The 24,173-nt window shown below is 43.7% G+C and overlaps 1 protein-coding gene across 4 annotated transcripts; it reads right to left on the reverse strand.

Annotated features, from left to right (window-relative positions):
* Positions 1–802: 802 nt before the first annotated feature.
* On the reverse strand, positions 803–22,909 carry LOC128806656 (glycerol-3-phosphate acyltransferase 3). Of its 4 annotated transcripts, XR_008436898.1 has the most exons (13): positions 22,690–22,909; positions 13,530–13,602; positions 7,485–7,755; positions 6,936–7,010; positions 6,376–6,465; positions 6,091–6,184; positions 5,564–5,679; positions 4,404–4,459; positions 3,849–3,934; positions 3,303–3,431; positions 2,778–2,857; positions 2,550–2,660; positions 1,870–1,955 (listed from the first exon to the last, which is right to left on the reverse strand). XR_008436898.1 is itself a non-coding variant. In XM_053976384.1 (12 exons), the coding sequence occupies exons 1-12, from the start codon at positions 22,828–22,830 to the stop codon at positions 1,829–1,831; spliced, it is 1,338 nt and encodes a 445-aa protein (XP_053832359.1). In that variant the 5' UTR covers positions 22,831–22,908; the 3' UTR covers positions 803–1,828. The 4 variants fall into 4 exon arrangements, 3 of the variants coding, with proteins under 3 accessions (XP_053832359.1, XP_053832360.1, XP_053832361.1); XM_053976384.1 differs by lacking the exon at positions 2,550–2,660 and having other exon boundaries at positions 803–1,955; positions 22,690–22,908; XM_053976385.1 differs by lacking the exon at positions 2,550–2,660 and having other exon boundaries at positions 803–1,955; positions 22,804–22,903.
* Positions 22,910–24,173: the final 1,264 nt, after the last annotated feature.

A 24,173-nucleotide genomic window follows, 5' to 3' on the forward strand; every position in this document is an offset into this window, starting at 1 on the left:
TAGGCATATAAAGCAGGCAGGCATGCTTTTAAAAGAACTGTCCTTACAAAGTTTCCTATTGTGAGTGCAATCCAGGAAAGCTCAACCTCACAGCTAATATTCATAAATTATGACAAACACTTTCTTTAACCCAAAGCTTGCATGACCAGTTCATCTTAACAGTAATAACAACTCAGACCACAGCTGAACTCTGTTCATCTTAAGCAAAAAGCCTTTGCTGTGTCTCACTTGTCTTACCACTCTAACCCTTTTAACAGAAACAATTTCCTTCTTGAAGGCCTGCCATGCTAAACCTGAAAACACTTCCCTATATATTTGTTTGTGTAAGTGCATAATGGGAAACAGGAATTCTTTTTCTAGGAGACTATGCTCTCTCAGATTTTTAAGTTTTGACTTATAGGACTAATATTTTTCAGCATTAAATTTAACTTCTCTTTGATAAAAGACTACTCAGAAATTAACTCAGCTAAAAATTTAGAAGCTCAGTTCTTTTCCAGTTAATTACAGATTCATTAATTGAGTCTCCCTGATATGACTTCATGCTGTAAATTCAAGAAGAGCCTGCATGATGAGTTACTGCTACTCTAACAAGGATAAACACCAAGCAATCTATGTGCCTTAGAGTCCCAGGAGAGGGTAAAAAAGGAAAGAAAGTCAGGTTAGAAATCTGCAGAAGTCAACTACAGCTGGTCCTTTATGTCACTGATTGAAGTTTCCATGATTCCAATGTTAAGTTCTCAGGAAGAATAACTTTTTTCATTATATAGATTTAGAGAACAGTAGTAATGCCACACAAGACCCATTAGAAATATAGAATTTATTTCTCATTACATTCAGACAGCAATATATTGCAGATTTGGACATGCCATGTCTCATATCAAAGCTGACTTACTAATCCTATGTTTATAGTTGTAATAGCTATTGCTAGCCCAGGAAACACAAGATGTGTTTCTGGAGTGGCTCTCTTGAGAATGTCAAGCCATTAACAACAATTTTTGCAGATGGGCACTCCTGACAAAAAGATTCATCTGTCAGAGCCTACATTATCCAACCCTTACTGTACCTTACCTTTACAGCTCCACCTCAAGAAAGCAATTTCAACAACAGCAATGGACAGGGAGATTGAGCACTTGCCCCTTATCTTCCCTCAGGCAACAGTTCTCAATAAAGGCAATACCATGTTATAAGGCCACCAAATTCCTCACATTCCATGGTCTGTGCTTTTGGCAGGGCAGCTTCTTTCCCATCCTGTAGGGTCTCTGCAACCCTTGCTTGCATTCCCTCCTTGCACATCCAGGTGCAAGCTAACAAAAAGAGTCAATCTCACAGTTCTGAGAACATCCTAAAGCATGTGATTTAAGTCATCTACAACAAAAAGATCTGTGAGCAACAGGAAAATAAAAAGACAAAATTTTGCTATGTTTAAACCTTTAAAGTACCATGAACAAGAGGTATCTTCTATCTTCACAAGCAGTGTCCTGATAGCATCTGTTCAGTGTACGTCCCTTCATCCTTACAAACTCAGAAAAACTGGGGTGTTTTTTTCATCTTCTAACTCTGCAGGCATTCAGCTTGGGAATACCAGGAGCTGCAGTGCATCATCACATGAAGATGGAGAGGGGCAGGATAGTGAAATAATGAATAAGGAAGAACACAGAGACACTGCCCTTGGCAGGCTCTGCACCAGCCACACAGATAATATGAATACACACAATGAAGGACTTTGTTGTTTTCTTGCTCTATTTTTTGACAGTTTTTTTTTTTTAATTTAAAAAACCACATTCCTACTAAGGCTGGTAGTGAAAAGTTACTTTTCAAGAACCACCATTCAGTCTGACTCAGTTTCTGCAGACAAGCTTCCTACTGATCCATTTCTCACTAGCATTTTGCTGTAGTTTTTCTGCTGTTCTTCTTTGAAAGTATCTTTGACTTTCGCTCTTTTCAGTCCTCCATCCCTGGAACAAAGAGGGAACAGTAAACCATCAGGGCCGCTATGGCTATTGTTTTCAAACTATGTATTACATTAAAACTCTACAGCTGATTAAGGTAGGCAATCTAAATTATTATTATTAAAGGCCTTTCTTCAGAACTTCTATAACATTCAATTTTAACCACGTTTATTAAAACCTTTACCTTAAGCACAGTGCTTATGCAGTTCAAATTTTGAATTCAGCTCATTAAAGCAGTCTATTCATGTTGGTAACATGCTGTATCTACAATAGAAATCTTTGGCAATCTGGGATGCTACTTCCCCAGACTGTAGAGGAAGTAATTTCTCTGCAATCCTACAGCTGTGTCTTGCCTTATATTATTCAGAGCTGGGTCTCATAGTTGAATCCATTTGCTCATTCTCATCATCTGAATTTTGCTCTCAAGTTTGTGTCATATGAAATCTAGGCATTATCCTGCTACTTACTGAGGCAAGACATGAGAAAGTCAGAGCAGAATGCCTCAAGACCTGTTTTATTTTTTGTTGTTCATCAGATTTTTGTTGTTCATCACTTTTGCTACTTAATCTCAACATGAGAAAAAACTGTGAATAGACCTACTTCAAAAGCATCAAGCCTTTAGATAAGACTCACTGCATGCTACATGCTCCAAAGACTTCATACATCTTTTACTTTCACATATGTGCATGTGGAGTTACTCCATTGTTTTCCCTGAGTGGAATAAAGTGATGTTGAATGTTATTCATCACAAAGCTAAGGAGGGAAGCACCTATCAGTCAAACTAATCACAAATAGTCCATGAATTCTAACAAGGAGGGCATCACTCACCATGGGAGTTCAGTCAGTCCTCCTTGGCGAGCAATGGCTGACCTCACTCTGTTGGCAAATTGAACAGCATCTTCATCTTCCTTCAAGAGCCACAAATTCAACATAGAGAGAAGTCAATGGAAGCAGACTTTCATAACATTTTTTATCTGTTGCCTCATCAAATTAGCTCATTCCAAACCCATTCCTTATCATACCAACATCATAATCTGATGTTCCCATGTGATAACAACTAATTTTTCCCTTAGTGTTGAAATTAGGAGAAAATTTTGCTTCAACAAGATGGAACATTACAGCACTGCATTTACTGCTATCCTTTGTATATTTGATGCACTGCTGATGGTACCAAGCTGCATCAGGAAAAGCAGAGTCCAATCATACATCAGTCAGCACTGACAAAAATCCAGTACAAAACTGATTTGGAGACATGAGGTGGGCAGAAGTTTTGGGGGAAGAAAAGAGTAAAAGTGCACTTGCAGACACAGTCAAGTTTTTAAATAGCAGTCAGGCAACCAGATGGTGGATTACCTTTCTAACCATTGGTGGCAAGTACCACACATTGCAAACGATGGCCCAGCTGGTCATTATTCGCAGCAGGTAGCTCACGATACTGTATTTGCTGCTGTTCCAGAAGGCATCTCCAAACTGAGGGTCATACTGCAAAGGATCACAAAAAATGATTAAGCCTTTCTCCAGTCCATCACAGCCTCTCAGACCTGGGATTACATGGCAGAACCAGCAGCAGATATCACCTATTTGCCTGAACAGCCAAAAGAATAAGTCTGCTCTGAGCAGGATGCTTCCCTTCAGCACCAGAAGGACTAGCTGGATTTCTCTTCCTTCCAGCTTTTTGGAGGAAGAAGCTGACCCCATCAGGCCTACCAGCCAGGCTCTATAGGCTAAAGGACTTCACTTTAATTTCAGCCACTTATTCTCCAGGAGCCATCCACAGCATCTACCCATTTGCCAGGTCTACTATGCTTTTAATAGCAGCTGTATTGAGACAGCTTCCTGCCCCTCTGACAAAAACCCATCCCAAACTCTGAAATTCAGCAGCCAGCTATTTCCACTTACTTTGATTGCAACAGGATAGATTGTCCCTCCTATTTCAAAGCTCCCCTTCTTGAACATCATCACAGATGTATTGTTTATGCAGGTGCCTGTTCAGAAGAGAAAGCCATTGCTTCACACAGCCATTTCAGTACAACACAACATCCACAGACAGGTCTTACCCATAAAGGGTCTGCATTTGCTGCTCGCTGAGTCAAGCATCTCACCCCTGCTTACTTTTAGCCTTTGTCTCATGACTGACTCTGAATGAAGCCAGAAGGTGTGCAAGAAAAAAAGCACAATGCTGAGGTTACATCTGTAGGACAACAAATTCATAATCTCAGGGCAAAATAAACAATCTTCCCCTTCTTCTGCCTGCAGCTTCTGCCAGGAGAAGCAACGTCCAAGGACAGTATTGTGTTGTCTCCATGTATATTCATCTTATATTAAAGATGAAAACCAGGAATGCCCTAACGAAGTTGAAGCCAGAGGTGAAGATAGATTTGAGCAGCAGAAGCTTTGAAAAGAGAACAGGGATGACATCTACACTGAATGGAGATAAGTAGTTCAGCTTCTTACCTTCTGGAAAAATTAAGATTGGGAGCTTGCTTTTATCTGCCACATGTTCCCTGAGCCTGTGGAAGCAGAAGGAAAGCTTAAAAAACAGCTCCTTTCCACTCTTCTTTCCCCATGCATATGCTTTATGTATTACATATGCATGAAACGAAAGCTTTTTACTAGACACTTATTTGTACTTGCTTTTTTTTTTTCTACAGAAAATGAAGCTTTGTGCCAGCCATCCCTTAGATCCTTGGAGCATTACATTGAGGCAACATCCTGTTTTCTTTCCCCTGCATTATTTTACTAATGACTGTCAGAGAAGCCAACAATTATATGCCATTAAGCCAGTCTAACTCTGATCCACTCAACCTTCAAGAAATTGCCTACATAAGAAAAAAACATATTGATGCAGTGGTCCATCCAGCCTCTGCTACTTAACAGCATATTTCTTAAAAGGGGGATTTCTAAATGTCTACAGCTCACTGTACTTGAATAACACTTGGACAACTTGGCAAAGCTGTCCTGCTGTGCAGAGGCCAATAAGTCAGTGAAGAAGTTAACCTGTCAAAATTAACCTAAAAAGTTCTCTACAAATTAGGATGAATTTTTATCCCTGTACTACAGTATTCACAGGTATGTTTTTGGTGACATCCTGCAGAAAACCACTTTTGTACACAGCTTATATTCTTATAACAAGACATTATGCCTTTCACCCAAACAAATAAAGCTTTTTATTTCTAATGGCTCACAATTTCCAGTGATACTGAGTTTTTGTCACAGAAAGCCTATTTTATCATCAGTATGCCTCTTCAACAGGAAGTACCAGAATTTAAGTATCTTCACATTGTTTCAAAGTACACACCTGAATTCATCAGACATTAGTTATTATGCTGATGGCTTCCCAACTGAGATATTTTGTGACAGTCTACAATCCAAAGCTTCCCAGAACCTTTGGTCTAAACCATGACACGCTGCATAAATGTTTCAAGCCTTCCCTGGTGACCTGGGAACCTGACATTTTGACCTCAGCGTACTGCACCAAAGCCCACACAAACAAGCACACTTAGGTCATTCTGAGTGATTCAGTGTGCTGCACACCACCCCTGTAACTCATTCCCAAATCCAGGTCTTGGACTGCCCAATGCCTCTCCAGGGAGGCAACCCAGCACACACCTCACCTTTTTGTCACTAGATGGCGGTCCTTGATCTCGGAGCGCTCGAACCAGACGTGAGGACAGGCCTTGACCGTGGCTCGCTGGATAATGCCCATCAGCCCACCGTGAACCTGGCCCACCTGCAAGTCCAGTAAGGCACATCAGTATCTGAGACACCTGAAAGGCAGAACTTCCTCCTCTCCACCCCTCCAAAATCATCCAACAAACCCAAATGCCCTGGGAGCTGCAAGCCAGGATTGAGCAATGACCACAGAATTCTTAAAATGCATTCACTTGAAAGAATAGAGACACTTACATGGTATTATCTCAGGTACTTCAACAGATGAAGAGCTTGGCATTGACAGTCCAAAGACAACTTCTCCAGCACATAATATAGACCAATTTCAACATAATTTACACTTTTCCCCACTGACCAGTGCTCAAGCAAACATCTCTGCTGTGAAAGTTAAGTACTGAAGTCCACAAACAATACCCCACAATCTTTCCCTCTCCTGGTCCCTCTGCTGTGGTTATCTTAGATCTCCTCATACCATTGCATAGCATCCATCATTTGTCAAAATGATCGCATCTATTGGTGATGTATGGTTGGCAACACAAATTCCTCCTTTCTGAGGTCTGTTTTCCCTGCAATTACATATTTTTTTGTTAGACTGCTAGTGCATTAAGCACCACATTACACACCAAATAGTTCCATGAAGCTGTCAGGTGAGTCAGCCTCTAGAGTGTGACATCAATTTGCAGCTCAGGAGAGAGCAGTCCCCACCTCCAATGGGATGTCACACACATATAAGCATATACACACTTTGCTCACTCACTTGTTATGGTAATGGATAGTGCCAGACAGAGCTCTGACAAGGATGCGGGAGCACGTGAGGTGAACCACTTCGCTCAGGTAGTTTTTCACACTGAAAGAAATTAGACATCTGAAGCATCCTGGAAAGCAGCTAGATGCACATGCAACATTCTCCAGCCTACTCAACACAACTCAGGGCTGAAATCTCCCTGGTATTCTGGAGCACAGAGGGATGTTCCCAGCTCTACCACTAACTTGCTACAGCAGCTCAGCCAAGATACATCATGCCCTTGGCACCACTTAGCTAGGCAAGGCTGTCCTCTCTTTGCTAGGTGTTTTTCATCCCAACACTACTACCTGCCCTACAATGCCCCATTTGAGTATTTCATGGCAGCAGCAGGAACCCATCAGAAATCATCAACCTCAGCCCAAATTCAAAATGCCACTAAAACAAGGTCCACAAATTTGTGGGTGGAATGGACTATTGGTAGTCTGTTATAGGCAAAAATCTGTCCACTCCTAACCTTCAGCTGTTTGCAATGATGCAATTTGGTGAGTTCATCCCTCACACACAGTACCTACCTGCCATTTGGCAGCTGTCCCACCACAGTAGTTCCCACAATCATTGACGTAATCCCGATGGCAGCAAGGCTAAAGCTACAGACAAAACAGACATTAAACCTAAGTAAGTAGCTTTGCTCATTGTAATAACACTTTCCCCCCTTTAAAATGGAAAGTGATTGCAGAAATTCAATTACTCCTCAGATACTTGACATATGCAGTTCTCTCACTCAGCAATTCCCTAATCTGTTGCTTAAAGTCATGGTGTGGCAAAGGCAGCAGACCCAGATATTCCCATGCACACAGTATCAGGGAGCTTTAGAGCTTACATTTATTTTGCTAATACACATTGACTTAGGGGAAGCATTCATGGAAAAGATGACCACCAACTCTACTCTACTCTCCAAAGCAAATAAGCGCTTCTTGACATAAAAGGAGCCTTTAAGCAAGTTAATATTTTATATCTGCCAATGCTGCTTTTGTGTTAAAGAAAGCTGAGATGACATTTACCAAGAAAGCACAAATTTACCTGTTCCCAGGCTGACAAAACCCCTCGGCACCATAGCTTACCGTAGGGGCAGCAGGAAGCAGTACCGCACTACCACCCCGATGACCCACACAACAGTCAGCCTCAGGCTGATGTAATGGAAGTTGACATTAGTTCTTGTGAGCAGATTCCAGGAGAGCAGCTCTTCTGAGGAAAATCGTTGAGTAACTTCATCGTCCACAATAGCCTCAAACCCCTTTCTGCAGAAGTAAAAAATGTGGGAGAATTCGAAGTCTGCTCGATGCAGAAGTGCAATTTCTTTCTCCATAGGCGTTTCATCCCTTTCAATGATACCTTGGGAAGGAAAAGGGTAACCGCCTGAGAAAATAATTCTGTGATGTAACTCTCACCCTCCAGATCACTAGTCACTCTACTGTATTACTCAAGAAGACAAATTTACCGTCAGAGCTCCTCCTAGGACAGGAAGAGAAGCGGTGCAGTTGAACACAGCATACCCTGCAGGAGGCCACTTCCAGCTCCCCTTCCTCACACCAACACCTTGAGCAACAACTATACCAAATTGTTACCTACTGAACATGAAGCAAGAAGGCAAACCCTTTCCCACCATCTGGCATGTTCTCAAATCAAACTTAATCCAGGACTCTTATGCTTTCAGAAGAAACCAAGTGAGACCTTGGCCTTTCCATTCCCTCCCGTGCTCTGTGTATTTAAGGGCATTCAATCTCCTTGATGGAAGCTTCCCTATTCCCATCTCGTCTGACATTCTGATGTCCCATAGCCCCAGTACTGCCAAAGCCCCAGACCACAACACTGTGCAGCTCTGAACCAAACACACTTCCCCTGCCATCACAGCACAAATATTTTCTGTAAGTACAGGCAGACCGTGCTATTTTTTTTTATTTTACTTAAAATCAAACAAAGAAAAACCCTCCAAAACACTACATCAAAGAAAGTTGTGCCTAGTGGAGCTTTGATTTAGTTCAACACCAACAACTGTTTCAGCTGAACTCTGGCCACACAATGCCTGGAGAGAAACCTGGAGAGTTCAGAACTGCAGTGCAAACGAAGTATTTCCCTTCCTCCAATCTGTTCATTTTTTAATAAGCTTATGGTCTGATAAGCATGAATTTCTCATCAGAGCTTTCGAAGGCAAGAACAAATTGTGTAAGCTAAACAAAGATCAAGTAGTAGCTTGCTGGTAGGCAAGTCTGGCTCCAGCAACTGGTGACTGAAGAAATCTAGAGTAACAGTTAACCAGAACAATCATCCCCCGAGACACTCAACTTGGATTATTACAGAGGTCCAAGTTCAGGTTGCCACTCTGTCAGACATCCTCTGATAAATTGCATAATCTCTGTGTTTCCATGCTGAGATAAAAAAAAAAAAATGGGAAAGGACATAGCATCCAATTTTGTCAAGCTACTAGGAACTTTCCACATCCTAGGATGTGTTTTTGTAGAAAATCTTCCTCTCAATTAAGTCTTGTCAGCAGAAAATATCTCAATATATTTCCTGTGCCAATAATTGTGACATTTAAATTACAAGTGATAAGGAAAATCTTATCGCACATATGGATATGGCACATATGGGATAACACAGGAAGCTCCAAGATACAACTACCACAAACCACTGAGGTAAACACTAAAGAACAACAACATTTGCAACAAAACCTATCGGCACCTTCAGCTTGGAACCCAGCATCCACGACTTCAGGCCACCAGCAGGCCACCTCACTGCATCGTCCTATGACAAGCCTACAAATATAAACCATTAATGTGGCACATCCAAAAAGCCACATGCTCCTCAGGATCTAAATTATACAAGCATGCATCACATCAAACATTTACCAAAATGGACTACACTTATGTCATACATTAAGCCCAAATCAGAGCTCTAGTTTTTGATTCAATTTTTCTCGCACTCAGAAAGTCTCCAAATTGTGAAATATCCAGGACTGTCGGTGAGTCAGTGTGACCTGTCGACCTGTCTGCTCCGTGCTGCTGGAAACTGATTGTAGGCAAGAAACCAGGGGAATGCTCCGGCACCCATAACACAAGTACCCAGTTCCCAGAGCTGGGAATGTTTCCTCCTTATCCAGCCCTCATCTTTCCCACTTATTCAGCACCATTCAAGCAGCTGGCCCATCTAGTTCCAGCTTCTCAGCTAAACCCAGCTGAGAAGTTTATCACACTGCTAGCAAGCTGAGATAGCAGACTGGAATGTCTAACCTCATCAGCCTGGCACATGACACCCCCATGCACCAACTGCCCTGCAGCCTTGGGACAGCTACTCCAAGCCAGGATCTCAGCAGCACGTGAAGGTATTGCAAACCTGCTGCTGTGGTGATGTACTTAGCCTTCTTGTAATCACAAGTCACATTTAATGGCCTTTAATCCCTTGGCCATGGGCAGAGCTGAGCTTGCCAAAGACAGCACTATGCAGGAGTACAGCAAACATTACTCTCAACAAAAAACAAGCCACAGTGACTGTTTTCCTCAATATTGCAGTGATAGCACCAAGCCTTCAAGCTCAATACTCCAGTCAATTAATTATACCAGGCTCAAATTTAACACCATCTACTTACAAAGCAAGTAGATCTACTTAGTAGTATCGAGTAATTAGCTCCTTAGTAGTATCTCCTTATGTAGTAACTAGATACTACTAACATTATTTGCATAAGCTTTTCTTTTATTGAATGTAATTTTCAAATCTCTTATTAGCATTTTTGTCTTTTTTAAACCCACCACCTTGAAGACAACATAGCCAGCACCCACACAGAGAGCTGAGAACTGGTTATTCAGCTGCAGTGAGATAGACACCTATCCTCCAAGCACCTACTCAGCCAAGAGCTACCACTGGGTCCAGCACACACTGCCTTCTAGCAGAGAAGGATTTTGAGGTGACAGCACCACATAATTCCTCAAGTAACTACATCAGCCAACTTTTCTCTTGAAACTATTTCTTATCACACCACCAACACAGGGGCGCTGGCAGCCCTTTCTGCCAAGAGATGTAAAGTACACTGGATTTGATGCTGCAGAGAAAGGTGGTGTCTCTTCAGTCGTGCCCATTTGGTTTTGGGGTTGGTTTTTTTATTTGATTGGTTTTTTTTGTTTTTTTTCACTGCAGGAAACAATTTCAAAGTGTTTGGGGAGGACCATTTTTGCTCTGCCAGGGCACAGGAAAACTTGACTTTGCACAGTACTCCCTCCTATGCTGACCCACCTCCTGGTAGTGGCTGAGTGATCAGGAAAATCATAAGAGATGACACACACATCCTTTCAGCACTTACAAATAGGTGCATACATACACACACACACAAACATTTACCTTTACCCTGTTTTAATCAACTGCTCTGTAATTCATTATCAGCAGGAGTTTCTCCTCCCTCAGTAAATATTGTGTAATGCAATTGGGCCTCTCTGTCTGATCATGTTCTGTCACCTCAGCAGACACCAATTTATATAATGCACTGTTAAACCTACATCTGCCCTGGTCCTCAAGGACTTTCTTCCACAGCCAGGAACTCCTAATCACAAATCAGTTACTCCTATGCTTTAAAAATTCCCAAGAGCAAGATATGGAGCACAGCTTGGCACCGCATATCTCCCCATACTTTCTCAAGTAAGAAACAGTTAAGATTCCAGCTTCCAGCAGAAAGAGCCACCTCCAGTGGGGAAAGATTTTAACTTTTTATTTCAGATATATGAAGGACATTAAAAAGGCTACCATTGTGATTGCGTATCCCCATCCATAAGACTGCTTGAACATAGCCTGCACACAATCATCTATATGAATTACCTCAGGCCATTTTTACTATCCCTAATGGTCATCCAGACAGCAAACTACACTCAGCTTCATGCAGGTTCTGAACACAGTGCATATTAACACTACATACCCTTCAGCGGCAGGAGAAATAGCTACTCATAGCTTTTTTTAAGGATAGTTCAAAAAACAGTCTACTATCTAGGACCTCTTTCTCTTGATGTCTGTTTACTAGAGAAGAAATAACTATGTGTAAGAATGATCAGATGTGACAGGGTGACAGCTCCTACTGCGCAGCTAAAGCAGCACAGTAGGGTCTCTTGCCCTCTCACTGGCCCATGACTGCCCTCTCACCATGATCCACGGTGATGGGGCACCATCAGCCTTACAGGAAGAAAAAGGATATCTTCCTGCATCATTGACACCCTGGGAAGCAGACAACACGTCACTGACAATTAGCTGAAAGGACCGCTGACCTTGCCTTTCCCCCCAAAAAAACCCACAACTTTTAGGACACTGGTGAGTGTTCTCAGCCACTTGAAAGTCAGCAACTAAGCAAGACAAGTTTTAACCTGTTTTCCGAGGCGCTGTGCAGTACCTCCAGTTTATTATCACAGATGCTGACAGCTGCATCTGCTGCCATGGAAGCCAGTTCCATGCCTGGCCTGCAGACAGTGAGATCCCAGTTTCTGCAGTATTGATAAGGCTATCCCTTTGGAGCTGAAACACACATACCCAGCTCAGCAATTCAGTCCCCATTACTGGATCATGTTCACATGAGCTAATCCACAGGCTCAGGTAACAGATGACTTGTCTGCTAACTGGCAGGCTGGGCCTGTTTCTAGTTGTGCAGCCTAAGGAGGGAACACACAGAAAATGCTCACACTGCTGCCAAATGCTGTCAAAACAGAGCAATTGAATAACAAAACTGAAGCATTCAGGAACTGGGAGGAAACCAAGTTCTGACTGCAATGCTTTGTTCAGTCTTCTTCTGTTTCCTGGGCAAACTCAGACTTCTCTCATGGCTCCAAAGACATAAAGACAACTCTGACCTACTACAGTCTACCACAACTCACAGACAGTATGGGTTAAGATATAGTTAAAGAAATAATTTCAAAACTAGGCTAAAGGAAGAAAGATGAAGCAACTTTTCAGCTGTCTTTCTACAGACAGTGAGTGTAAGAAGTTTGGCAAACCCTGATACTAACTCCAGAGAGTAAAAGGTCAATAGCCACAGACTGAAAAAAAAAAAACAAGCCCACCACACACTTTCAACTTGCAGCCCTACCACAGGAAAAGCACTCAGCTTGGGAGAGAGAGGTGTTGTCCAACAAACACTTAAATCTCTTCAGGGAGTATTTAAGCGCACTCTAATGCTGTTAGGACTGAGATAGCTGGCCAGCAACCCTGCAATCATCAGTGTAAAGACAAATTTCGAGATGAAAATTAACCTCATATTTAAACACAAAAATTTCCATAAACTAAGAACAGTCTCCATCTTAAGCTCTACTTTGTTTTGTTAAATTTCATGTTGTTTCATACTCTTCATTTTCTCATCCCCTGATTTTTCAATGACTCAGTATAAGCCAGCAAATGCCGCATTTTATACTGCAGGAACTGTTTAGTAGCCAGTAGCATTGCATAACAATTAGATATATAAGTGTGCTGGTTTTCAGTGGGGTAGAGTGAATTTTATTCAGAGTAGCTGGTATGGGGCTGGATTATAGATTTGTGCTGAACACACAGTTGATAATATAGAGATGTTTTTGTTATTACTGAGCAGGATTTACAGAGCCAGGGGCTTTCCTGTTTTTCATACAACCAGGCTGGTGAGGAAGCTGGGGGTGCTTGGGAGTGTGGGAGGAGACACAGCTTGGACAGGTGACCCAAAGTGACCTTCCAGACCATATGGCATCTTGCTCAGGATATAAAGTGGGAGGAAGAAGGGGGAAAGCAGGACATTTGGAGTGATGGTGTTTGTCTTCCCAAGTCACTGTTACCCATGATGGGGCCCTGCCCTCGGGCCTGCCCATGGGAAAGCAGGGAATTCATTCCTTGTTTTGCTTTGCTTGTGTGTGTGACTTTTGCTTTCCCTGTTAAACTGTCTTTATCTCAACCCATGGGTTTTCAGGCTTTTACCCTTGCAATTCTCTCCCCATTCCCACTGGGGCAATGAGTGAGCAGCTGCCTGAGGATAAACCATAACTTTCAGTGGGCATCTAACACCCCACCTCTTTGCAGGTTCTCTCATGCACACATCTAACTGCTTCATTTGAGAAGGCCTCAGTACTCCAACATCACAATATTAGTCTCATCAATGTGACTTTACCCCAAGTTCTCACCATTGGCAGTAGGAGTCCGTGGCATCTGTGGCTGTGGCTTTTTGGCTCCTTTTTGTAACCGGATAGTGGCCCACTGTTGAACAGGAAGAAAACATTAATTTCACAAATGCAGCATTCACTTAAGGAAAAAAGTCACCAAAAAAACCCAACAGTTAGTCAAAGACACATTGTGATTTTCAAAGAATATCTTCATCAGGTAATCATCATTCATCCTCCTCAGATGTGTCCACAAACCCAAACCCATACACAGCTCTTATGAAGAAACTCAGAGTAATTAATAATTTAAAAAACCAAACCAAAACAACACCGAGTGCTAGTCAGTACTTCTCAACTCTGCTTTCTATCTTCAGAGAGCCAACTCAGTGCTCCACACCTGTTTCAGTTCCAGTTCAGGTACACAGCCACCAAGAGCCTGAAAGGCCTCTGTCAGCCTTGCTACTGCCACAGCAGCCACCGAGTCCAGGCCCCATGGAAAGCCCCAGGAGCTGAGCTAGACACAGGACACACACAGCACGTGTTCACATAGCTGACAGACATATTACAACCCAGACTGTCTCCCTTCAGAGTAGTTTCATCATATTGAAGAAAAAAAACCAACAACAACAACAAAAAAGTCCTAACTGGGTTAAGTGAAACTGAAGCCTGCATACAGCTGATTTCACTAAAAACCAAATCCAGCATTTGCAGTCATGAGACATTTCAATTAAATTCAGACTCAATCCAAAAAGGATAGCGCCCAAGAATTTTCCAAGCTGAACAAACCTGCCATTTCCCTTGACTCTGCAATTGCTTGTTTCTTGGCATCTTCACAGAATCGTAGAATGGTTTGAGTTGGAAGAGATCTTAGAGATCACCTAGTTCCAACCCCCTTCCATGGACAGGTACACCTACCAGATCAGGTTGCTCAGGGCCCCATCCAGCCAGGTCTTGAACATCTCCAGGGATGGAGAGTCTACAGCTTCTCCAGGCAATGTGTTACAGTTGCTTTCTCTTCTCCAGGCTGAACAACCCCAACTCTCTCAGCTCTCATTTTGAAACTCTGAGCAGCAGGAAAACAGGCCAATTCACCAGCTTTAGGGTGAGCTACAGAGAGCCCCTTCCTTCTCAGTTCTGCTGCTGCTAAGGCAATAGCTCTTCCAGGGATTAATTTTAACTGTAGGAATAACTCAGTTCTTTCTGTAGTACTCAAGTACTTTCAGTAACTTTCTGGCTACATTCTTAGCAGTACTGTGACCATAAAAGTTCTGGGAAATACCAAACCAAAATAATGTTCAAGGAATAACCTATTCAGAGCACTGTCATTTTACGTTTTGTCTATGGAATGGATTTGGGGGTACAGAAGGACCAGCAAATACATTCACGCGATCATTTCTGACCAGACTTGAACTACTGCATTCAACAAATGAATATCTCCACAAACAGCTAAGTCACTTATCACACAGAAGAACAAGAGCATATTTGGCTAATGGTCTCAGCCATACACACCAACAGAAAAAAAAAAAAAAAAATTCAACTTTCAAATCCTATCCAAGGGATAATCAAAACCTGGAAGAACATTTTGTTCGGTGCTCAGAAAGAGAATGCAACATTCTCTTCAAAAAGCTCTTTCTACAGAAATCCTGCAGTTATAGGTTCATTCTAGACTGTGTCAAAGCCTGAGCCTCAGCACAAATCATGAGGATACAGGTTATTAAGACAGGCCTTTGTAATGTCCAAAAGCTTGCAACACCCCTCTATACTGCAGTATCTTGACGTTTTGCTATGCAAAGGAGGCAGTGCAATCTTCCCAAAGCAGAGAAACTGCAGGGTCATGTAACCCAAGTCAGTTTCTACTGCTCAGATACATTTATAAACCTTATTCAGAAAAGCACATTCCTTCTTCCTGAGTGGTCTGACCTTTGCTCCTCAGGTCCATCTAACTCCAGAAAGGTGCAGCAGCCCACCTGGGGGATGGGGGAACAGTGCAAAGAGAAAGTCTGGAGAGGACAGTTCCCTTTGCACTCTACCTGTGCCTTCCCAGGAGATGGGAGCACTGCCATGAGCCTGACAAGAGCATGGCATCACGTACAAGGGTTGCACAGTGCACTCCAGGGGACAACTGACTTGTGCTCCACAAGTCAGTGGCTGAGGCAGTTTTACATTCCATGCCAGGTCTCTTAGGGGATTTAAGCACACTTAATAAAATAGGCCATGATGAGACCAGCTCTCCCTCTTGGTCAGGAGCATTTGGGCATTCCTAAGGACTCACATCTACCAGATGACATCAAACAACTTTTAAGTTCTCTGTCAGCTTTCTTCTTACCTTAATCCATCATATTTCCAAAAACTATGTATGTTCCGGTAACCAAGGAGTAAGAAATGAGAAATTTTTACTTAACATCTAATTCTTTCACATATTCTCAGGCACCTGAATTAAAGGCACTACCATCAAAGCCAGAATCTCAACTTTGATCAAGTGAAAAGCTTGTTTATATCCAGGCTGGGAAACGAAAGAGACACCACCCGCAGTAATGTGAGTTATTCCCCTTCCTTCCTGCTAGTCAGGAATATGTGCCATCCATTGCTGCTTCAGCTGGTTCCTATGCTGAAGGACAACAAGGTTATGCTATAAAGAGCTATCACAATCCCACAGAGCTGATCCATCCCACAGAGGGGAAAACAACGTGTCTGTGTATTAGAGATCATAGCATTAAACAATTACAAGCCATAGCCTCCCTTCTACTGAGGAAATGAGCAAAAAGCAGACTGGCAAGTCTTCTGGATTTCTCAATAACACTAGCAAAAATCTATGTGGCTTCTTTCAGCTGATGCTGAGCTGGCAGTCCCAAGGACCTTGGTGCAGACCTGTGTTTTTAGTAGGGATTCTTGAAGCAGCTTTGGGGAATAAGTATAAAACACCAGGCTCCTGAACAGATTAAAAATAGTTCTACAGTGGGGCTACCCACTGGACTGAAAATGTAAAGTTAGAAAACAGAATGATCCCAGAACTACAAGCATCACCACAAGCCTTATTTTGAAACTTTGCTGACAAGAAAGTAGCTTGGATGCTTTAATTATGCAATGCAAAATCTGAAGATACCACACGTCACTAGGCAAGGAAAACATCAACTTTCCCCTCAAAGTTCTCCCTCCTTATCCTCCTAGAAAAGTCCTCTAATTTATCAACAACTTAAAAAAAAAAAAAAAATCTAAAGTGCCCAAAAGATTAAATTCACTTACACATCACTAAGCAACTGCCACACAGAGGACCTATGAAGTACTTGAGAAAGATAGTTGTCTATTTAGCAACTGTCTTATCTGGAGTTAGGAAGGGCTTTTCGTATCTCTTTTAAATGTGTGATTTTTGCCTCTGAGGTCTGACTATTTCCAAAGCCAAGCCTGATAGGTCATTTAATGAAAGCACATCTAGACAGTCTTTGCTGGGATCAAAAGACAAATCATTAGGAACACCTCGGAGTATTGCCCTGTTCCCCTAAGAAATGGGGCTCAGCCTTTCACCTCATTTACCACCTTAACACCACCTCTGACTGAACAATGTTCGATGATTTTTTGGAAGGGAGAGATGACTGAAATCTGCAATCACATGAAGACAGACCACTGGTGTTCCTCTTTTAAAAGCACTGCTGGATCAGAGCCAAAAGTTTATGCGCCAGTTTAGGTGAGCACTCCTCCTTGGAATCTCTCCAAACCTGAGTAACAGCAGAAAGATTGCAGAGCACATCCCACACAATGCCACCTTGTTTAACACAGCAAAATCTGCATGACAGTTACTGGGTTGTTTTGTGTGAGGCAAGAACACCAACACCACCAAGAGGAGCAATCACTTCCGAGTCAGGGCAAAACGTCCTCTCTCATCTCCTATTCACTTCTTATTCGCATGGGATACCCCTGGCACCGCCTCCAAGGAGTTTCCCAAATTCTTCCACACACAGGAGTTGCATAGCAAGTCCTTCCTGGTGGACAGGTATCCAATGAGCAATTAAGAGTCTAGCTTTACAGGATAACATGAATGGCATCAGCAAAAGGAATGTCAAGCAGCTTCTTTAACAGCAGCTTCACAAACTCTTACTTCAAGGCAAGCTCTGAATACAACTGCTGTTATTTTTTTAACAGCATTTGATTATTAACAGTGTTCACATGCTGTAAAATTGAGAGCAGTTTCAGACAAGAGCTGTTGATCTGGAATATGGTACATTAATTACTGATGCAATTACAGCAGAGGGCAGCCCCCAGCTCTCTCAAACTTACTGATGTACAAGGACTCCTGATTTTTAAATCTGTGGTAAACATACATAAAAGACTTCAAAGGACTGGGGTCTACATTAACACAGGCTGGAGATTTACGTCAAGATTCTGCACAAAATTTGCTAAAATACTATTCCAAAAGTCAGTGTAAGCCCTGTAAACAAGGGTGCATCATTCACACCAGGCATGTCTCCAAGACATGCTTCTCACTACCATCTGAGCTGGCAGCTTTCAGAGCTCTCTCAGATTCTCCTCTGCCCACCAGTCCTTGAAGGATACCAATTACACAGAGGCCTTCACTGACTCTGTGCAATGACATTAGTCAGCAAAGCTTGCTGCCGAGGCCAGTGAGTTACACAAGCAGTCAAAGCCCACAATGATTCATCTATTTATCAGCTTACATCCTCTCCTTCTCCATTCCCCACCCTCATGCCCAGCACCACACACAGTCCTGACAGTGACTCGGGAAGAAGCTGCAGCCTGGCATACCTAGGACAAGAGCATCAGTCCATCCCACTGGCCCTGCACAGCCACAATCTCCAGTTTGATCAGAGGCACTGAGAGGTCATTTTTTCCTCATATCTAGGTCCATTCCTATTGCCAAGGTCATTTGCAACACAAGGAAATTAGGCTTAACCTCCAGCTACAGAATAATATACACTGTTGCCCAGCAAAAATACCTTCCCTACAGGCAGCATAATAAGGTATCAGAAATTGCTTCTGTTACAAGGGGCTGCTGTTAAACCCCCGATGGATCAGTTACAGGACATGAACAACACCTCCTACAAGTGCACCATCTGCTGTGCATTACAGCCAGCAAAACCAGCCACACAAGAAGCACTCTCTCTGCTCACTGCAAGCCCCCACAAAAAGCCTCCAGAGACTAGGAAGGGGAGTGCACTAGAAGTGCTTGCACTCATCAACAAACCATTAGTCCAGAAATAGACAATAATGTGATGTTGGTTAATAGCCAGGTTATTTGTTTCCTGACTCAAACGTGACCTAAACACCTCACTTCCCTCAGGCTTTCTTGTTTCTTAATATTTCACAAGTATTATGCACTACACAGTTTAAAAAACACATGAAAATTTCCCATTAGAAAGGACGAGCAGGGCAGTCTGTACAAAGTGCTGCTGACAACTCTGTCTCAGGCAGCAAGGCACACCCCAAAAAAAAACCCCAGCAGACTGGAAAAAAAATCCCTGAAGTATTTAACAAGGTGAGCTGCAATCCATAGAGCAGAGATCATCACTTGGCGGGTGCATTGCTACTGCCAAATATATAGACACACAGTCCAAACCAGTCCTCCAGATTTTCTACAATCTGACGGAAATAGAGAAACTGATCCTATGTGACAGTGACTGCTCTATGGGCCTCAGTGAAAGACAAAGGACTTGCTGAAAGGCTGGATTCTCCAGTGCTTGGCAAGACAGCTCCAATGGCATGTTTGCAGGGGCCTCAAGAGCCCCAAATCATAGTAAGAGTTCACAAGAGGCAATGGATTAAGACAGAGCAAAAATGAGACTAAGGGGCAAAGATGCACTAAATTTAAAATTGGAAGCTATCTGTTGATGTCGAGAAAGAAACAGGGAGCAATGCAGCATGCTGTGATGACTGCAAGAGACAGTCCCCAGCATTCCAGCAGTAGGGAATATTTCTGTGGCAAGAGACTTGACAAGCATCAGGACAGCAGGTGCCTAGTCCAGACTAGCTCCTCATAGGGGCAAACAGCTGCTAGAGATGTTTCTGCAGCAGTACTCCCACATTTTAAAAAAACATACTAACATGGTGCCAGAAATCTTTCTATTAACATTGGAAGGAAAGCCACTGGCAAAAATGAGCAATCTCTTAAAAGTTTGCTGAGTTTGGTAAGGTAATTCAGAAGCAAGTTCATGCACTTTCAGGAATACCCACAGGATGGGGGAAGCAGGCTTTCAAATATCAAGTGCTGCCTGTGGTACTTCTTTAGGACAATTTTCTACACATTTTCCCTTATCACATGGAAAAAAATACAATCACACAGGAAAAAAAAAATATCCATTTAAAGCTGGTAATCTCTAGTGCAGTACTTAAGGGTCAAATGCAACCCAACAGCAGCACATCCTCATCTGTACATGCTGCGTTTTCTTAGCAGCATGTGCTTGCTGAGGCAGCTGAGCAGAGAGAAAAACCTATTGTGCACCGACATCCCTTGTCAGAAATGCCAGATGGTGAAAGTACAAAAACACTTTGTTCCTAAAAGGAGCTTCCCTCTCCCTTTTCTCAGATCATGCTTGCAGTACCAAGAACAAGCTTCTGCCCTCCTGAAACAAGAAAAAGTTGTTGTTTTTTTTATAATTGGCAAGAAAAAATTCAAACACAAGCCCCCCATCATCTTAATTTGCTCCATCCCACAGCCTAAACAACAAGTGAACACCACAGACTCATTCTTGGATGTCTTGTTTTGCCTGACATGACCTGAAGAGGTATCACAGCAAACTGTAGAACTATCCCTGAACTACGGACAGACTTGGACCCTCAAAATAGATGGACTCGAATAAAGCAGACGTTGTAACCTGACAACACAGGCCATGTAGGAAACAAACCACGGTCACTGTGTCCTTCCACTACACCAAGACACGGGATATAAACAGGCAAAGGCAGGGTATCACCCGGGATGCACAAACAGCCACCACTTTGCAGACAGTTCCTGTAATCTGGCCCATTAAAGAGGCAATAAAAGCAGCAACATCCTGACTGAACATGCTACAGGTGCAAGAGCCCACCCTCCCTCCTGGAAAGGAGGGGAAAAGGCCTGGGGAGATCCAGGGCTGGGAGCGGAAGGGGAAGCTTAAGGAAGCTATTAAGTTAACACTGCTGAAAAAGGCCTCAGCCATCAGAGTCTTCAGCATCCTGTAACCTCACAGAGCCAAAAAGCTCTTCTCAGGAGAAAACGTGCACACTCAATTCAACATCCCAGAGAGTCTCAGTAGTCCAGCTAGCAGCACATTTCACTGTTAACACAATAGTTATTAATAACTATCCCTTATAAAAAGAAATACACCCTCCCAAATTATTTAAATAACCTACTTCTTGAAAGTTTGATATGCAAGGATACAGTACTTTTCCCAATATTACTCTGATTAATGTCCACAGTTTAGATATTACACATCAGGTGCTCTTGCAGGTGCTGCTTGCACCGAGCTGCAGACAATCATCCTCTGCTGGGCTTCTAACCAAGACAGACCTGTGAGGAAATGAAGAGGAGACATCCCACAACAAACCACTTCCTTTCAGGGATTATCCCCATGCAAGTATTCTGAGGACAAAGAATTCACAGGCAAAGCAAGGCCAAGTTGAGATAAGCAGAATACCTGGGTGGATTGAGCTTCTTCACATTCCCATAGCAAGTCAAATTTAGCTGACTCTTCTCAGAATACTTCCCAATTTTTCATTGCCTTTTCTTTATATATACATTATTTTATATCATATCTATGTCAAATATAATTATATGTTAATTTAATTTTTAATATATTGAGCAGCATGCAACTCCAGAGAGTATTTAATGCAAAAATAATGATAACTCACAAAGTGAACTTTATTTCCTCCCTTAAGGCAATAGGAGAGCTCCCACAATTAACCATCATCAATATGCCGCCAGATATTTCTCCACAATTTTGCGCAAAACATTTTGATTCACCTCTTTTTGCAACATTTAATGACACTAAAAAATAATGATTAATCATCTAGGAATAAAGAATGTAAATTGTGGTTATTCACAGGTGAAGGCAAGTCATCCAAACAAGACTATCTCACTAGGCCATCTGGATTGCTCCCTCAGGCCAGAGTGATCTTTACCTCCTCAGCTCCTGCTATTCAAATCCTTTTTTCCACTAACAACTGCATCTTCTCTCCTCAACAGTTATCCTGATACCATTCACAGTCCCAGAAATTACTTAGAGAAGATTCATTCTCACCCAAAAGCCTAAAAACATTTTTCCTTAAGATGCATTTAACAAATGCTGATTTAATAGGTGGGATTTTCTTAGCCAGGCACTGAAGTACAAGGCTTGCCTGAAAACCTCGAAGAACAAGATGAAATTAAACAAAATCTACTTTCCATAGTCACATAGTGATGTATATTGCATGGCCACTGACTGCTGTGAGTCATTTCACTTTTCCTCCTTACAGCTGTTTCCTTGGTTTGGGTGCCCCTCCTCCCTGGAAAAAGCGTAGTAAAGAATTAAATCTGATCATGTCCAGCAACAATTTAAAAACGCTATTGCTCACCACTACCATGAGCTTCAGAGGGAGAGTTTTCACACACATATTAAATATGCCCCATGCAGAAAGCAGTTCCTCTGCGAGAAACTGGGTATCCCTGAGAATTTAGAGGCAGATGGCAACTGAGGTGCAGTACACGCTCAGCTTGGATGGGAGTCGCCGTCTCTGAGCATCAGCACTCCTGACAGCAGACCTTTACACCCTCCGAGGGCATGACCCGGTATCATTTTCCCCAAGTGGAGCACAGCTGCCACCGAGAAGCGACAGCCTCGCCCAGGCCATGGTACAGCCTTAGGTAACAAGATTTATTCCGCTCTCCTGCGGGTTCAGGGGCAGCATTCCAGAGCCCACACAACCACAAAATTAACACAGATCTCCAGTTTTATTCGAGGGCTTTAAGCCCGAAGCTACAGCCTTGCAGCGCTTATGCCAGGCAGGACGTGACCCACCCGCTCTCCTCTACAGGAGGACGCGATGGGACCGGAGCGCACAGACGCTCCTCCGGGATATCCACCCCCGCACACGCCCCGGCCGGAGCGAGCCGTGCCCGGCCCGCCGCCCCCCCTCGGCCCGGGGGAAGCGGGCGAGGCGCAGCCCCGCGGGGAGCGCAGCGCCGGGAACACCCCCCTTCCCCTCCAGAGCGCCCGCCTACCTCCAGCGTCTTCACCAGCACCCACATATAGGCTTCAGAGATGCCCAGCGAGATGCCCAGCGCCGAGGGCAGCATGATGAGCCCCAGCACCACCGCCACCCACACGGCGCCCACCTGCCCCACGGCCCACACGACCTCCATGGCGCGCAGGGCCGCACAACGCCAGCGCCGGCAGCGGGGACCAAACAGCGCCGCCTCCCGCCGGCCCTAAAGGCCCGCGGCCGCAGCGGCCCGTCCCCGGCCCGCCCCGCTCCGCCCCGCCCCGCCCCGCGGCCGCGGGGGACGCTGTGCCCGGCGGCCGCTCGAGAACGGCTGGGCCGGTGCAGGTTTGGAAGCTGATGTGCCTCGGGAGAGGACGCCCGCGGGGCGGGAAGCAGCTAAACCCGGGTTTAGCGGACGGCACGGAAGGCTCCTGGTGTAGGAAAAACGGCTCCAACGGGTGAGGGCGGGAGCGCGGCGGCACTGCCGCGGCCAGCCGAGTGCCTCGAGGCAGCAGCGTGGGCTGGAAAGCCGTAGGAAGCCCGAAACGAGCAGCTCAGGGAGCAAAAGTGAAAAGGAAAACTGGGGAAAGCTCCTGGGTCTGTGAATATCAAAGTGGACAAAGATAGCTAAAGAAAGGAAAAGGGGCAAGGTCTGCACTGGTCCACCTGTGTTTTTCTCCTGATTTGAGCAGGGAAGAGGGGTTCACTGAGGGTCCAGCTCCCACCCCGGCATTAGGCCCTCTCCGAGACATGGGAAACTTTATGGCAACTGGCTGGAGGAAGGTCTGCCTGCCCCACCCTGTGCACAGCCAGTCCTACAGCACTTGACACAATCCATACCGAGAAAGCAGTGTTAGCAGAAAAAGGCTGAAGAGGGATGACAGCCTTGACAAAGCATCCCAGGGAAAGGGAACAACATCATCTTCCGAGAAAAAGCCAGTCAGCATATTTTCTATGGGCATCCTTCATTACTGTTTCTTAGAAATGGGATGTTTGGTGTGCCTCTCCACATTTGAGCAATCAGAAATATATCTGAGAGCCAAGTGCTTAGGATTCAATGAAAAACCTGAATTGGAGTCCAAGGCCTAAAGAACTATTTCCAGGAGAGTCATGTGGACAAAGGCATTGCTTTCTGGCTCCTATTTTTAGCTCTGGTGTCCCTCCTCCTACTCTTGGCCTCATCTTGTTAAATAATTTCTCTGAGGCAGAAGCAGAATGATCCCTGATGAAGCCTCTAGACACAACAACACAATTGTCCAGCTAGATCTGATATTGCCAAACAGCACTTCAGTGTCTTTATTCTTCTAAGTGTTTAGTTATGATCATGCCCATAAGGCCCAGTTAGGATCAAGGCCATAACCTGTTAGTGCCATACACAGGGTAATAAAGAGTTCTTACTGTCTGCACTACAAGTGGTTTTGAAATATTACAAAGATGTGTGGACCCAAGTCAATTAAAAGTGCCCAAAGCCCAGAACAGAAACAAATCAAAAGAATATTACTT

Source organism: Vidua macroura, chromosome 4 (assembly GCF_024509145.1).
Source record: "Vidua macroura isolate BioBank_ID:100142 chromosome 4, ASM2450914v1, whole genome shotgun sequence".
NCBI classification, from domain to species: domain Eukaryota; kingdom Metazoa; phylum Chordata; class Aves; order Passeriformes; family Viduidae; genus Vidua; species Vidua macroura.